This window comes from Centroberyx gerrardi, chromosome 19 (genome assembly GCF_048128805.1).
Source record: "Centroberyx gerrardi isolate f3 chromosome 19, fCenGer3.hap1.cur.20231027, whole genome shotgun sequence".
Lineage (NCBI taxonomy): Eukaryota > Metazoa > Chordata > Actinopteri > Beryciformes > Berycidae > Centroberyx > Centroberyx gerrardi.
This window is the reverse complement of record NC_136015.1, coordinates 9,944,856-9,962,230: the sequence shown is the minus strand read 5'-3', so window position 1 is coordinate 9,962,230 and position 17,375 is coordinate 9,944,856. Positions and strand designations below refer to the sequence as shown.

The 17,375-nt window shown below is 43.3% G+C and overlaps 1 protein-coding gene across 3 annotated transcripts; it reads left to right on the top strand.

Moving 5' to 3' along the window:
* Window positions 1-2,954: 2,954 nt before the first annotated feature.
* On the top strand, window positions 2,955-6,006 carry evx1 (even-skipped homeobox 1). 3 transcript variants are annotated; one of them, XM_071919300.2, is made up of 4 exons: window positions 2,955-3,228; window positions 3,265-3,549; window positions 4,636-4,871; window positions 5,479-6,006. In XM_071919300.2, the coding sequence occupies exons 1-4, from the start codon at window positions 3,189-3,191 to the stop codon at window positions 6,004-6,006; spliced, it is 1,089 nt and encodes a 362-aa protein (XP_071775401.1). In that variant the 5' UTR covers window positions 2,955-3,188. The 3 variants fall into 3 exon arrangements, with proteins under 3 accessions (XP_071775401.1, XP_071775404.1, XP_071775402.1); XM_071919303.1 differs by having other exon boundaries at window positions 3,189-3,549; window positions 4,726-4,871; XM_071919301.1 differs by having other exon boundaries at window positions 3,189-3,549.
* Window positions 6,007-17,375: the final 11,369 nt, after the last annotated feature.

Below are 17,375 nucleotides of genomic sequence, written 5' to 3'. Positions count from 1 at the left end.
CTACACCAGAAAAAACCTGCATGAAACAAAGTAAATTTGCAAAATCAGACATAGTCTGTTCCTTCTGACTGAGCTGATTATTTATGGTGCGACGGAGTGAAGTTATTTCTGCTTCAGCCGGGTACATTTCCATTAGGTTGTGGTCCTCCATTAACAATCCACAGACTCTGATCTTTAGCTCTCATCCATCGTGTGATGCTGTTCTGTGTTCTGTTTGCAAACTTCATACAGATGTTACAATAATTTAAATGCCACCAGAGTTTAAGTCATCAGAAAAGGACAGTATATTTACATAAGTGTCGCTGCTATAAGACAACTGGCGGCTGCACCAAGCCAAGAACAGGCCTGCTTTGGAGAAAGAAACGTTTATTAATGACAGATTAATAAACGCATTTTTATTAGAAGAGTGCATTTGTTTTCTTAAAACAGACTAAACTTTGCAAAAGCAAACATGAGTGACTAAAAAAGTTTCTGTCAAAGGCTATCAATTGCTGCCTACCTAGAAAGGCAATGCTTAAACCTGTAAAAGAAAATGTGCAGAATTACACACTATGGCTTCTTCAAACTGTTTGCAACATCAAATATCCTGATGCTGAGTGAGAGAGAGAGAGAGTGAGAGAGTGAGAGAGAGTGAGAGAGAGAGAGAGAGAGAGAGAGAGAGAGAGAGAGAGAGAGAGAGAGAGAGAGAGAGAGAGAGAGAGAGAGAGAGAGAGAGAGGACTTAGAACTTGGGAGAGGATTTTTTTTCCTCAGCTTGTGTAGGCCAGATGAAAGAGACGGGGGAGAAAGCGCTAAGGAATTTCCCTCACTCTTCGGTTGCCTGGTTGGGGGAGGGGGCGACCGCTGCCGGGGCCTCTTCCCCCTTTTGGACAGGCGAGGGCGCACAAGGACAGCGGAGGCTCCTGGAGCTCCACAGCCTGCAGCCTGCCTCCCTCTCCTCTCTCTAAGACCACATGACTCCATCCCTCCCTGCACAGCATCCTCGCCATGCAAGTATACCACTATAGCCTGCAGCCGCAGATCTCGGATCAGATCAAAAACGAAAAAAATCTCGGTTTTCAGGAGCGTAAGGTATGGTCAGGTTCAATCTAATATCATTTATCATCATAACTTCCAGCCCGGCTTTTATGGACTAAATTTCAAGGGACAGAGAGGAGCAATAACTAATGATTGACAAGATATTTGCTGATTGTGATATTAGACGTAGATCACCAAACTAATACAGTTTAGAGGGAACACTGGGTCTCGATGCTCACCTGATGGGATGTTTTAGTTATGGCTTCCAAATAGATTTCTGGCAATTTTTCCTTAATCTTCGATTCGAATGCCAAGAAAAGATCAAATTTAGACTCACTTAAGCTCTAAGGTATGGCAAGTGCCCAGTCGTTGCCATTGCCAACCGACGCCCATGTATCTGTGTTTACAGTTTGCAACGTTGGAGTGAAAATGGATCAGCTCCTAAAGCATCTGACTGAGCTTGTCCACAGGGTGAATAGAGATTTGCCCTAAACATCCAATGGGCCTGAGCCTCATCCTTCACAGCCAAGTATGACATGACGCTGTAAGTGGCACAGTTGTGCTAAACTCCACAATTATGCCTGCGGAGAGATTTCTCTGCTTCCTGAAAGAACTGGAAGTTAAAGAGCGGTGATATCAAGTTCGCCGCCCCTAAAAGATATGTAAGCTTAAAAGCCTTTTCCTTTATCGGTGTTTAGTGACTTTTTATTGCAAGAGTGCATATCTTACATCAAAGAGCTGAGAAAACGGCCCCCACCCTGAAAGCATGCAAGCACCATCTATCACTGTGCATGACACAAGCGTGCGTTTTGAAATTTATATTTTGACTGTGTGTGTGTGTGTGGTGTCTCTTGGTGAGGCCATGGATATGAGCGTGTGCGCGCGTGCACTTGTGCAGGCGCGTATGTTTTGGGGTCATATTTTGATTGTCATTTTTTATTTTGATTCCTTACACTAATACAACATTAATTTAAACGGAACACCAGTGTTTGAACAAGATAGGTCACTTTCGCCCCGACTTATATGGTTACATGAATTATAACAAAATATATATCTATATAGATAGCCTATATCTCTTGCTTGAAAAAGAAGCTCACTTGATAAAGAAATTGTGGTGCGGTGTTTTTCTTAACTGTTCCCATCTCGTGGTCCGTGCTGTTGACCCTCCAGACTTTATGTCAAATGGCCTGTTATCTTAACTCTGACCACACGACTTGACCTTAGAGGACTTTATTTGACACCACTTTAGAGGAGGATGAGAGAGATGGGGGGGGGGGGGGGGGGGATGCAGCCTCTGCTAAAACGCACCGTGCGGCACAATGTAGCCAACCCATGTCTGAACATCCTTTCAATTTAATCTTATGTCAATGGGGAACATCCAAGATGCCTTGTAAGAATAATGAAGTCACCAATTAGCTTTGATATGGAGCGATGGGAATTTACATTTTTTATTCAGGTGATTGCATTTTCGTTATGTTCCATGAAGCGTCTCCTTTTTGAGATGACTACAGGAATAATTCAAAATATCGCTATGTCCTTTAAAACACGATCATTGTGTTTAGCCTATAAAAAAGGCATACATGAACATAAATCACATCATAAATAAATTGTGAAATTCATAGATAGATAGATAGATAGATAGATAGATGGGCATCATATTCTATAGACAGAGAGCAGACGATACTCGTCAAGCTGCCATATGCTCTTCAGTCCATGCTTGCTGTGTTATGCACTTGTATGTTTCCTTTTAATAGCTGCTTGTTTTCCTATCTGCCCTATTACACCCCCACACACCCCCCGCCCCCCCATCTCGCCGCTGTGATTGCTCCTTCTGTTTACCCACATCCAATCAATGCGTGTCGTCATCAGGGGGGGACCATCATGACGACTGGCCTATTAAGAATGACAGCTCTGGAGAAAGAGAGAGAGAGAGGGTAAATGGTGATCCCTCCCAGAGCTCCCTCTCCGCACTCTGGAGCGCTCTTCTCTCAGGGTCAGACCGGATTGCATCCCATCTTTTCCTGAAGCCTCTCCTTCTGCTTTGGACTCAACCCCCCCACCACCGCACACACACACACACACACACACACCCCTCCACCCAGAAAATCAACGCCTTGGTTGACGGCTTGCACTCTTCCCCCGAAGTCGAATTGGTTTTAAGTCGTGCTTGTAATGGAAAGCAGAGAGGAGATGGTGATGCTGGCGGAGGGAGGTCAGCTTGGCAAGAGTGCCTCTAATTTGTCGGAAGCAATCGGGAGCCCCGTGCGAGAGCCGCAGGGGAAGCCGGTCCACAGGAGCTGCCTGAGCCCCGGCGCTGCGCCTTACTCCCGGGACAGGACGGAGGAGGCGGAGGAGAGCGCACGGAGGAATATGTGCGCGGACATGAGGCCGGTTGGCATGTCCTCCTCCGGCGAGAGGCACCGGACTGATCACCCCCACAAAGACGGCAGCAGCTCAGACACCGAGTCGGACTTCTACGAGGAAATTGATGTCAGCTGCACGCCGGAAAGCATGGACTACCCCACAGCTAAAGGTAGGCTGCGTCTGGGAGCCGCATGGCACTCCAGTGTTTTGTGTGATTGCATTGATTTCGCTTATGAAGCTGATTGAATGCCAACAGCTGAAATGTGCCAATCAAAAATGTCTGTTCTGCACCAATTGCGCATGACAATTCAGAAATTACAATTTAACACATGAAAATATACAATGAAATCGAACATTAAATCAGTGCTCGATAAAATTGTTCATCTCTTACAATAACATGGCACAATTGAACTGCAATCGGTGCTGCACAGCTGTTATGTCAAGTGACCAGTGTGGCTGGAAACACGCTGGGGTGACACCCACACGTTAACCATGCGTTTTACCCACTGCGTTTTAAAACGAGTCACCTCGGCGCCACTTCCAAAAGACTCTTAAAGCAAATCAGCCTATATGTATATTTACTGCTTGAGGAAGAATGCAGGATTTTATATAAACCACGAGCAAAGAGGGAGGGAGAAGGCCACTGCCAGAGGAATTTGCTGGTGGGTTGTGCTGGCAGTTTCTGAGGAGCAAAGACCCAGGAGTGCTGACTGTAAAGGTGTTACATCCTTCACTGAAATGATGGTCAAATATTAATATTATTGTATGAAGCATTTGCAATTGCCCAGTGGCTTAAAATCAAAACCCAAATATACAAAAGCTGAACGAATGACAATACAGCCTAATTATTAGCCTGTTTGGTCAATTGAAATTATGAGTCAACATATCTAGCCAAAAATATAAATATCCACTAATTTCCCTGTAATAGCTGCTCTCTAAAATAATATTAATAATAACAAATTATAGTAAATAATATATACATTGAACTGGTTCGTTAAGCCTCTAAAAAAATCGAAGGCCTAATGAAGGTGTCAGAAAGGCCTTGATTTTAAAAGTAAAATTGTGCAGTAAAAATAATAAAATTACTACACATAGTCCTCAAATGACAACTTTGAAGAAAATATAGGCTAATAAACACGAAACTATAAAAAAAAATATGTACAGTGCTTCAAAATATTTCTTGTTTCATTTGAGTCCTTGTAGGCTACTTGATGTGTTCTAGACTAATCTGATTAATTATTCTGCACTGATTCAGGTCGAAATGGGGATTCTCCAGGCCACCCGAGTGACACCGGTGTTGATCCGGGGAAGGCCATCCCGAGCCAGGGAAGCCTGTCCTACGCAGCGGACCAGATGCGCCGGTACCGGACAGCGTTCACCCGGGAGCAGATCGCACGGCTGGAGAAGGAATTTTACCGGGAGAATTACGTCTCCAGGCCGCGGAGATGCGAACTGGCGGCCGCCCTAAATCTACCTGAAACCACCATCAAAGTAAGAAGATCTTTATATAGATCAGAGCTGAATTAGGCCTATGTGCCATCTTCGAAAACTGGCATTTCGTGAGCTTGGAGGTAGAGGGTTCTATCTGGGTAGAGTGCAGTTCTGATATATTGAGCATCAGAGATTTGTCATACCACCTGGCAAAACTGTTATGCACTTATTATCATTTTAAATATTTAACCCCAAAAGCCTATAGGCCTATTATAATTAAAATAACACCACACAAACATTAAGTAACATTCAAAGATCACGAATATGTGGATAACTGACAAAAGGTCAGATTCTTACGATTCCAAGCTCACGATTTGATAACAAATTGTCAGCAGAGGCCTTGTCCTAAATATTTCGCCTGTTTTTTAAACCACTAAAACTACAAATTGTATTGGCCTCGTTTACAGTTGACTAAATTACCATTTTCATTTCCAAGACCAAATTTAATTCAGGTTGGATGAAAAAAAAATAATTTCAAACTCGCTAAAACCCTATTTCGATCCGTGCGTAAAAGCGAAACTGCTGCACATCCTTTGTTATTGTGATCTGTCTTTCAGACAGTGGGGGTTGTGGTTAATATTTGACCCGGTGTGTCTCTGCTCTATAGGTGTGGTTCCAGAACCGCAGGATGAAGGACAAGCGCCAGCGTCTGGCCATGACGTGGCCTCACCCTGCCGACCCGGCCTTCTACACCTACATGATGAGCCACGCGGCGGCCACGGGGAACCTGCCCTACCCCTTCCCATCCCACCTGCCCCTACCCTACTACTCCCACCTGGGGGTCGGAGCCGGCTCGGCTCCAGCCGCCACCCCGTTCTCCAACCCCCTGAGGTCGCTCGACAGTTTCAGGATGCTGTCTCATCCCTACCAGAGGCCGGAGCTGCTGTGTGCGTTCAGACACCCGTCCCTGTACCCGGGTCCGACCCACGGCCTCGGTCCCGGGGGAAGCCCCTGCTCCTGCCTGGCCTGTCACTCCAGTCAAACCAACGGTATTTCAACCAGGCCCTCCGGCTCGGACTTCGCTTGCTCCCCAACCAGCAGGACTGACGCTTTTCTCACATTCACGCCTTCAGTGCTCAGCAAGTCCTCGTCGGTGACATTAGACCAGAGGGAAGAGGTGCCTCTGACCAGATAAAACCAAAACAGCCGAGGCTTGTGCTATAGCCTATAAGCTTTCGCCATAAGCTTTTATCAAACGTAACGTAATACATGATCAGGACTGAAGCAGCATGAACAGGTAGTCATGTAAGCAGTACCAATATGAAAGTCAGCTCTAAGTATGATTAACTCGGGGCAAGAAAATTAGCCAGATCTTCAGCTATGTGCCGCACAATGGATCTCCCATTACAATCTACTGAAAAATAATAATCCCATCGCAGAGCTCAGACAGTGGGCTGAAATATGACGGCAAGGGGACAAAACCACATTTGATTTTTTTAGATGATTAATTTGGTGTGAGGGAGAGAGAAGACAAGGGAGAGAGAGTGGGGAAATACAGACAAACGTTTAAATCTCCGTGATGAATGGCGTTAAGGTTTTTTATCATTACTTGTAGTCTCTTTACGCGTCCAAATCGACCTACATGTATTGTTAGTTACACGAGAATGATGCTTTCCATCTCTCTTTTTTAACAAGGGGATTTGTTAACAGACTGCGGCCGTCTCATTATAACTCGCTCTCCGCCGGGGCCTTGACGGCAGCCCGGGCCGAAATGTGCAGATGCTGGTAAAATTAGTAAGTGATGTATATGTACGATCGGGTGAATTTTGAGTGTTGAATTAATGATAATGCCGGGAAGGGATCGTTGCTGCCAAACGGTAACAAGGCGCCAGGGGAACGGATTACAGCCCGCACGGTTTGACTGGTAGGGGGGGAGAGGAGGAGGAGAAGAGGGGAGAAGGGACAAGGACCCATGAAGAGGAGGATGGAGAGCTGGGTGATGAGAGGGGGAGGGAGAGAGAGAGAGAGAGAGAGAGAGAGAGAGAGAGAGAGAGAGAGAGAGAGAGAGAGAGAGACTGGACAATCACACAAAGTCTGAACATTTTTAAGGCCATATCACCCCCCTTCTCCCAAACACACTTCTTTCAGTTCCCTCCCTCGGTGATATTGAGACCCAATTCCTCTAACTCTGATGAAAGTGTGATTATACCAATGCCTATAATACCTATTCATTCCTTTTTTTTGTCTTCTTTTCCTCGCTTCGCACTGCTCTAGTGGCATAGTTGTATTTCGTGGAGAAGAGAGCGGACTGACACAAGTGACTGATAATTATGGGCTGTTTATTTTTGTTTGTTTTTGTTGTTGTTTTTGCTGGGTTGTCCTCGACGTCTAATTTGCAATAAACATTGTCAAAGAATCTATGGAGTGATTGTCTTCTAAAACACCTTTCTGATATATTTAAATAGCCCCAATCTTAAATTCTCTCTCTAAAATAGACCTGAGAAAATCATATTTTATAACATTTACCTTATTGTTACCCTAACGGAAAAAACAATAGGTACTGAATAAAACAAAAATAAAATAACATTAAAATAAAACAAGCTTCGTTCCTTCAGGTCTTTTTTTATGTATATAGTTTTTAAGCCCATTCCCCCGGAGCTTCTTCAAACTCACCAGACACCTATTTCCATTTAGCATAGGTATCAAGGCGTTGGTGTATTCAGAATCAGTTTGCTACACCGCCTCCCCCCCTTTTCAATAATAACACTAATTTTGCTCTCAAGTGGTCGGTGTCAAAACACAAGAGTGTGCCCCCCCTATCTCCTGATGGGACCGTTGGATTGACCGTGACAGTTAAGTGGTCCCCGGGCTCCGTTAACGCCAGTCATATTTTCTCTCCCACCACTTAATAGACACGACAGAATTAGTTGTCTGGAGATATTGGAAAATGCAAAGAGATCGATGATTCAGAGGCCCCCACCAATCAGCGAGATCTTAATTGGCTGCGTTTGACCGCGGCGCGTAAATTAAGAGTTTTCTGGGTATAATAGGGTTGGCGAGGTGTATAGCCCGCAGAGAGACACACAAATCGCCTTTTAAGAGGTTTTTTACGTCGTCGATGGGATAGATCAGAAGTTATTACAACAAATGTGAGGAGAAATGTCTGGCATTTAGCGTGGGCCTTAAAGCCTTTAAGTCCACCTCGCAAAAATATTGGCCACGGGCGTAATTGCAGCCATAATCTAACAAGGCTGTTATTTTTAAGATTGCATTTCGATAGCCTAACGAAAGACACTTCGTTTTTTAGACCAAATTCTGCCCTCCGTGCTCTAAATGCTAACGAATAAAGCTAAAGCACAGTTTAATCTTTGCAATTATATCCCTTTAATGAATAGATATATACGCTATTATCTGTGCCAATAGAGATATAAAGGCCTTAGAGTCAGTGCAGAGATGCTCATCCTCCTCTGATGCCTGCACCGAGGTAAAAGGTTCATCCTAATCAGACAGTCCTGCGATTACCCCCCCACCCATCCGACCGCCCCCCATACACACACACACATACACACAAACACAAACACACACCGTCCCGATTGAGCCCTCCCTTTCCTTTCCTTCCGCCCCACACACACACGTTTGATTGATGGCCTTATTAACTGGAGTTCTTGTAAGTGTGACCGAGCTGATTAAAATGCATATGTTTGGAATAATACACCGTTTAAGCCGCCCGGGTCGGGGCGAAACCACAAGGCAGATTTATGTAAGCTATCAGGCAGTATCTTTAAGCCTGATAGGGACACGGGACACGCAGGAAAATGGCTTTGGTTTGTGCATAATAAAATGATACCATAAAATAAAGATGAACGAATCGGGCCGTCGGAATATTCAAAGGCACTACCCAAAAGTCTTGTTTCATAGTGGGTTATTTTTAACAGCCCAGAAAGCTTGGAGCTGATTTTGATTAGGTTACACAGGAGCAGCAGCAGCACCATATGATCATCTTCTAAACCCGCGTCACACAGTGCCAGAATGACACATTAAAGTGAGGCAAATTACAACCACATTTACCCAACGACGCATATGGATCCCCAGCTCTCTCCGCTGCATACACTGCGGCTGAATCCTCAGTGGCCTAATCCAACATCAACATGCCATTTAATCGCTGCAAGGTATAGTGTATATGACTGAGCTACCAGATATGATGGGCTCATAGATTGCGCACATAACAGCAATTACATCAGCCTTATAAGATCCTATTAGTGAGAATTGGCTCAGGGCTCCCCAGCTCCCCCAACTAGCACAAAGCGTTTTGATAGGGGCGGTGCAGTGCAGCTGTCCACCGACAGAAAATAAAAAAAAAACACCAATTGGATCCGTGGCTGCTGCTACCGCTGTTTAAATTGGATTACATCCTAATTTACAGGCCCTTGTCGTAACGCAGGGGGCTGGCGAAGGCGTGGACGGACCAATCACAGAGTAATGATGATGAATGGGAGATTAATGCGCATACAAGCAAGACAATTTAAGCCTTCATCTGTTTAAATAGGCTTCCAATATCATTTGGAAACGGAGGTCACGTTAAATCAATCGGGGGACGCGTGAAAGTCGTTTTCGGCGGCGTCTTTATCAACATTATTTACGGTGCACCGGAGACAGCTATACCCACCAGGAAAATGGCCCGGCTGCTACGTGCTTATGTGACATAGAAGAGCCACAAAAGCAGAGGAGGATGGGTTTAGGATATGGAGCATCCTCTTAAAACCTCTCCAGTTTGGCTGTTTAAATCAAGTGGAACCAAACAGGTTGCTCAGGGTCTGTTTACATATATTCATGCTAATATTCCTCTTCTAAACTGCAAGTGAGCATCTTTCATCCAAATAGCCCGGTACAGTTGCGCTCTTGGAATGTAAAGGCCATGTTACAGTGCAGGGCTTGTTAGTATTTCGAGGATGGAGGACAGATTTTGAATTAGATTAGTGGAAGAGTGGTGTTCTACACCTGGAACATTTCTGTAGTGTGAACAGCCATAATCTGGTTTGGAAAATTGCTAATTTGATTCACAGTGGTCTTTATTTATTGATAGCTTATTTTAATGAGAATTTGTTGATTCTTCTTACAGGCCACCAAACTCCAGATACAGTGTACAGTACACATAGTAGTATTTTGGAAGCAGCAAGCTTCAGGTGCAGACCAGCTGCTGCTGGAGCAGATGGGGAGTAAGGGCCTTGCTCAAGGGCCTCTGTCAGTGTGGCATCACATTGTCACAGTGTGACACATGCAGCTCATTTGGTCTGTCAATGAACCAGTTTCGCTTTGCTTCATGGTGTTTATGGTGTGTATATCCAAGCTGTCCATCCTGAGAATCAAACCAACAGCCTCCCCTTATCTAACCTTTAGTCTATATCACCACCACTGCAGAATTCATTTGGTCCTCCATCAGCTAAAGTGTATTACCTCAGGAAGCTAATTTCAAAGCCAGATTTGGATTTGGTTGTGTTGTGAATTATCTCACTTCTTTCACAAGAAGGAAAAATTTCTCATGTCACCACCATGATGTGCAACAGGAATTAAAACAGAAAAGAAAAAGAGAATATAATATAATCTAATACAAGCATGCAGATATCAATAGTTGTAAAAACAATATTCTAAGGATTGTCAAAAATAAACTATACAATTTATTCCAAATTAATGTGTAAAGACGAGGTCATCCCATGTTACAGCAGACAGAATTCGGAAACCTAATGGGTTAAAAGAGTATGAACAACAACCAGTCGTGCATACAGTAATGAACCAACTGCTAAAGGTGCTCTTCAGCTTAAAGGCCCACTCCAGAACCTGCAGCACCACTTTAACCCCATGTTTATTTTCACTGGAAGACATGTTTTCACAGTCAAATTAACTGAGCAAAGGACTGACGGTGTAACAGCTAAAGATGTCTTGTAAGTTCATTTTGAAGCTGGAAATATTTTGAGATTTAATGTAGGCTACTCAGATTTAGGCTATTGGCATTCTTTTAACGTTTGCATTGTTTATTAATAAGCTATTAATGAGATAAAAGGGCCATGTAGTGTGAATTACATTCTGAAATTTGTCTAAATTGACAGCAGTTAAAAAATAATAATAACATTGCTAGAGCCATGATTTGGCATGTTTTTTTCCCACTAGGCTATTGACATTTTTGGGGTTTTATTTTACACTCGAATGCCTTTCCCATAAGTAATTTTCCTTAGCAGCAGGGTTAAGTTTTGGCCAAAACGTGTGTACAGTGGACTGGAGGTGTTTCTTAAGCCTATATGACGACAAAACTGCATCAAACACTTACCGTGACTGATTCAGGACGAGGAGGATGGTTTGGATCTTCCTGATATGACGCACCTTCACCCTGCGCACTGGCATCAACATTTTAATAGATCTGTTATAAAAGGTTGCATCAGACTACAGTTGCTTTTATTCTAAGGACTTTAACTGAACTATAAAAACTTAAGGAAAGCTGAGACATGATTTAAGCTTGTCAATCTTATTTCGTTTCCCCCCGCTAATGTCAGTCCAATTAGCGGAAATACACCTTAATTTGAGACACGTTTCCGATTCTACCGTCTTTTCATTGGTTGAAAGTGTGACCCCAGTTCACAGCCGTTGTGGACAAAGTTAGTTCATCACTTAAATAGAGGCAGAGAAGCTAACGGTATTTTGAATTACTCTGAATTATTTTCTTTGTTTAACTAATAATAGCCAACAGATAAAGTATGTTTTTATACAAAAATAATGTGAAAGCTACAACATGAGATTATAGGTAGCATTGAAAGTGATCAAATATTAGGCTTATAGCTACTGCACCACGAAGTTATTGGCCCAAATGTGGGCGTGGTCTGACAAAGGAAATTCAACTTGCAATCATGGTATGTCAGAGCTGGAAATCTTCCACTTTGGAAAAATATGAACGAAAGTCATGATTTTAGTAGAGCTCTGATATCAAGCTCTGTATGTTTAGTGTGCTGTATGTTTTCAGCTGTGTGTATTGTAGGTGTGAAAGTATATCACAGGCTATGTCACCTGCTATTTGTTATACTAACCCACTACTATCATGCAACAATGAGAATCACTTCAAGCGGCAAGTAAAATTTATGTAAGAGCTGGTGAGATTGGTGCAGAGACATAATGACACATTATTTTATGCTAGGCCTACAAAATGGTGCAAAGACAGCAGGCTCCCATATGGAACAGTGCAAGACATATGGCAGAAAGCATGCTTGCACTCTCACTATATGCAGCTGTAGAGGGAAGTGTAGGCTAGTCAGTGTCCAATAGGACATTGAACCAGTGTATCATGAACACAAATAACATTTACTGAGTAGAACGAGATCCCTGATATGAGTTATGAGCACTGGAGAATATGCATTCCTGAGGCTGAGAAGTGTCACAGTGGGCAAAGTCTGAAGCTACAAAGCTTTGTGCAGACACTAAGTTGTGCAAGATTGCACAAATATAACTTGGATAATAAACAACAGTTTGGTAATAGATATTACAATTAGAGATTTGGGGTGTGGGCAGGGGTAAGTAGGTTGACAGCTCTTGTAAAAAAAAGCTGAAGGGTTGATGGGTGGTGTTGTTCTAAATGGAGAAAAGAGGAATGTCTGCTCACTGTTTCAATGCTCCTAACCAAGCATGGTCTTCTTCAGATAGCTATATAGCCTCTAAGTCTATATAGCCTCTATATGTAGCTTATTTTCTTCATTTGATTGCTGTTTTTGTCCAGATCATGTAGAGTATTTTGGATGTGTGTAAAATCTCTCCAATTTTCCTTTTTCTTAATGGACCGATACAGACTCCCAGAGGAACCTGTTTTGGAACAGCGAGTTTCCTGGGTGGGTGGCCATCCTTCCTGCCCTTTCTTCATCCTGATGTCATTAGGCTCCTTGACACAACAGAGCAGCTAACAGCCAGTGACTTGCTCAGTAGTGTGGGCAACATGCTGAAGCTCGTCCTTGGATTGGTTATGAGCTTCCACAGTTGCCACAGAGAGGACATCATTTGTTGGGATTTCTTGATTATTCAGATGTACTCAACATTTGACAGAGTTGGTGATTGTTGAAACGTGAATGACTATTGAACAGGTTCACAATTGAGCCATTGATGTCCAGGAGGAGATGCGTAAGGATGGTGTTGTATGTGAACTCAGCCAGTTTGCTGGACAGGTGGCTGAAAGTACAATCACTGGTGTACAGGGAGTAGTGTAGGGGGAAGAGCGCACATCCCGGTGCTGCAGTTGTGCTCAGAAAGAAGGGTTCAGTCAGGAACACTCTAGTCACAAGATAAAACCATTTATTGCAACAAATGGTAATACAGTTATGTTTGGCGGTTATGGTTCTGCACTAGCTGCTCACTGCTTATTCAGCAAGCATGCTGAAGGTATAGCAGGGGCGCCATGCAAATCCCCCAAACCACAGAACCGTAAGCCAAACATGACTGGTGCAGCTGATTCTTAGTAAGTTACCAGCTGATCAGTAATAGAAAGATCAATATGTAGCAACAAGCTTGTTGCAGATCTCAAGCAGTGGCAGGAGACATGCCACGAGTGCTATTTGCACTAGCTTACTCTTTGCACTTTATTTTATTACTAAATGATGCTTGGGTGGGATTATATTGGTTGGGGCAGGTTTGGGCATATGGTTATTGTGTTTCTATGTTTGATTGTGTACTGTATATGTTTTTTATGTTGCACCTGAATTGGGGACAATAAAGATTTATTGAATTTAACTGAATACATGAGAGGGGATGCAAGCATGCATCCTGATAGAGGTCATTCTACCATTATGAGTGTAACTATGTGAAGCAACAGCCTGTTGCGGACCTCGGCTAAGACGCAAGTCAGACAAGTCTTACAGAGAAGAGATACAAGCATGCATCCTATAAGAGGTCATTCTACAATTACATGAACCTAAGGTTGATCCAGTGCAATTTCCCTTGAATATAGCCATTTAAATTATAAGGTGAGATACGTAGAGACAAATATATATAACTAATGAGTCAGTACAAGTGAACGCGGTCAACCTCCCTATGCAGCATCTCTTATGTTATATGCAATTTATTGACAACAACAGCAACACGTATCAATTAGGCTATTTAGCCTGATAATATCAAGTTTCCGGTTGAATATAAGCGAGAGATTCTTTGTGGAGCGCTTCATTTAATTATTGTCTAACCCATGTAAAGCAACAAGCATTTTGTAGTTGTAAGCTTTCAAGCCCAGTTGACCAGCAGCATGTCAGCAACTACATATGCTCAAATAAACGGAATTGAAATTGAACCTCAGCCAGCCACCCATAATGATGCATGCTTGCAACATAAGAGCATGTAGTGCAAGTAGCCTACTCACCTTAAAATTGTTGTCCCCTTTAGTCACTTAGACACAAAAAGATGGGGAAATAGGGTCCAGGTTGAAAAATACCGAAGTTACCCTTTAAATGAAGTGGAGCAATCTGGACGGCATCTCCCGGCATCCTTATCGGCGACGTGACGCCATTGCTTGCAATAAAATCCCCCTATGGAAACCCTTGTGAAGCGAAGGCCCTGGGTCTAATGAGCCGTTGACACTGGCGATGGCGCGGGCAGGAAAATACCGGTTTCCGGGGCTTGAAGCGGGCATTCATGACCGAGTGAGAGCTGGATATTATGCACAACAGTCGGCTCACAGTTATCCGAGTTCGGACTCTGGCTTCTTCGGCGGCGGAAAGACCTGCGCAAACACCATTCTTTCCTGGACCAAGCCCTCTTGAAGTAGTATCAGTGGACTTTTATTTGCTATATGAGAGATCCAACAGCGGGGTTGGAGGCGGATGGTGGTGCCAACGAGGTTCTACATTTGAAAAAACACGAGAAATCAGCGCGACCAGTGACGACAGCTTGTAGCAGGTAACAGCAGCAGTGGCATAAAGCTTTACGGGACAGCGGTTGGGTAGCAAGAATCAGCATACGAAGAGGTCGTTTAAATAGACCGCCTTGTTACGAGAATGGCTTGTGATTGGTGGGCATGGCGATCACCTGACAGAGGACTAGCAACCGGTGACTTCCGTGTCCTCCCTGATCTAATGTGATGCTTAATTTATGACAGTTCTGGTCCAACCTGTACAAACTGCCGAATTGTTGGGAGGCTGGAGATCCAGCAGGTTATGGATGACGAGTTCCAGGATAATGATGTTGAACGCAGAGCTGAAGACAACAATAACAATCCAAGTGTTGGTCCTTGTTTACTGCTTCATCCACTGATGGATTCGACCTATAGGCTATTCAAACCATAGAGGTTCAAGAAGTGGGTCTGTGATTTGTTTATAATCCAGTACAATATCAGGCGCTGTCAGTGTTATGACTGTGGTCATTACAGTTACCAATGAAAAAAAGTATTACTTTCCCCCTCTAAATATCTGATTGATGGTGAATTAACTATGATTATTAACTATGATTGGTCCAACCGCTAACTAGGATTGGTCCAACCTCTACGAGCTAGACTAGATGAGAAAATGGCAGTAAAGTTTGCTTTCTCCAGGTGAAAGTAGGCCTATTCCTGCTTTGATTTATGGAGCAAAAAGATTACAGAAAGACTGGACATTGACGCTATTTGGTTACCCTGATCATTCACACAGAAGCATACAGGCAAGGCAATTGAGTTATCCCAATTTCTAATCATAAAAGAGGACGCAACCACCAATTTTGGGATGGAATAGAATATGATGAGTAGTGTAATGAGTGACTGGTCCCAGGGAGAAACAAGTTAAATAATACTATTACTTTTGAAATTAGTAATGAACAATATATTACTTTTATAACACTTGCGTAGCATCCTAAATTCAGAAATCTTCTCACTCTCCTTCATGGGTTTGAACCTATTTGTTTGCCCTCAACTTCAATGATGATTATCCATGTTGACAAACATCTACAGACTCCATCTGTAATACAAAGGTTTAAAGGAAAGTGCCGCTGTTGTTTTTCACACATTCTCTTGCACTTCTACTTATCTACCTTCCACTGCTAATTGCATTCCATTCAGCTGGAAACTCCATCAAATATCCGGCTGACAGACAGCCTTGTCAGTCTAAAGCTATTATCTTTCAAGGCAAACGGAAAGTATTCAAGTGTTTTGGGTACCAACAGCTTTCTTGTTCCTTTCTAGCAGTGACTTTGATTAGCCTACTTGCAGCAAGACCTTGGTAAGTTGCATTTGAATCAGTGCACTTAGCAGGAACATACAGTTTACTTTGGTATCGGCAGTCGTAAACATCTGACAGATATTGCTTGTCAGCAGAAACGCACTAGTTGCTAGCTAGGCACTCTGAGTTTTCAGAGGTCATGCAACTGAGTGTCACATGGCCTTTCACTATAGGAAGCATTCACCAAATTATGAAAACAAAGCCATTTAATAGGAAGTGCACAAAGATTAATGTAAAATAGAGATGCACAAGGAAAATTATGGGTGCAATGAGCAAAACAAAAGAGGAAATGGGAAAACAGGAAATACATTTTTCCATTAATTAGTAATTCAGGTCAGTATAACCAATCACTCCTTCACCACGAGATAATGCATGCCATACCATAACTCCTTGATATAGGTGATAATGGGGCTTCCCTTACTGTGGCCAGGATCATGCTTTCTCTCTTCCTAACCGCTCACCATCCTCTCACCACTTGTACTGAGACAGAAATCCATATGGAACCTCCTGTCTGAGTGATAATGCTCATAAGGTCCCAGTCTTTTATCGGCCCTCCACCACTGATAGAAGTAGAAATCAGCTCACTGCAGGATCGATGCAGTGAGAGTTTTATTCCGCCAGCGAGTGTGAGAGAATGACTGCAGATAGTAAAGGCATTAGGAGATGTGTGTGTGTGTGTGTGTGTGTGTGTGTGTGTGTGTGTGTGTGCCCACTAGACCACCAGCCCGGTAAGCTACCAAGTCTGTAAGCATCATTACTTCAGGTGGCAAATCCAATATATGATCACTAGACTCTGTGTGTGAATGTGTGCATGTGCTTGCTTGTGCATGTGTATGTGGGCACAGTTCCCACCACATAGAAAAAAACACCCATAGATTCAATTTGGAGATAAAAAAGGAGCTGGACTCCAAACTGTTGTACATTCGTCACTTAATGTTCAAGTAATGGCTACATAATGGTCAAATGACAGTTTATTTATAGTGCTAGTAGGAGCTCAGCCACCAAGGTCTCCCAAAAGTCTTACTCAGCGTTCTGATGATGATCAAGTTATTAAATTTCATTTGATTGTTCAGCTGCTTTCCCCATGAGATCTTTTGTTTTGTGGAACAGCTTATGGAGCACACCAGATCGTGCGATATTGTTTAAAATGATTTAATAAGCACTTTGTTTTACGATGGAGTGTTATTATTTTACGACCCTCTCGGCAGCCAATGGCTTTGCAGATCGGTCCAATTCTCTCCACACCTCATTTTATTTTACTGCACGCTGGCCGCTTTACTGCTCGGCAACGGCGGTGGCTGAAGGCGACAGGAAAAGTTGTGCCCCTTCTTTCCCAGAGAATCATCAAACAGACATGAGC

What these genes read in the sequence shown, in the direction of transcription:
- evx1 (XM_071919301.1), top strand. Translation starts at nt 3,189, where the DNA reads ATGGAAAGCAGAGAGGAGATGGTGATGCTGGCGGAGGGAGGTCAGCTT. An exon ending in GGACTACCCCACAGCTAAAG is followed by an intron (nt 3,550 to 4,635) that starts GTAGGCTGCGTC and finishes GCACTGATTCAG; the next exon opens with GTCGAAATGGGGATTCTCCA. An exon ending in TACCTGAAACCACCATCAAA is followed by an intron (nt 4,872 to 5,478) that starts GTAAGAAGATCT and finishes TCTGCTCTATAG; the next exon opens with GTGTGGTTCCAGAACCGCAG.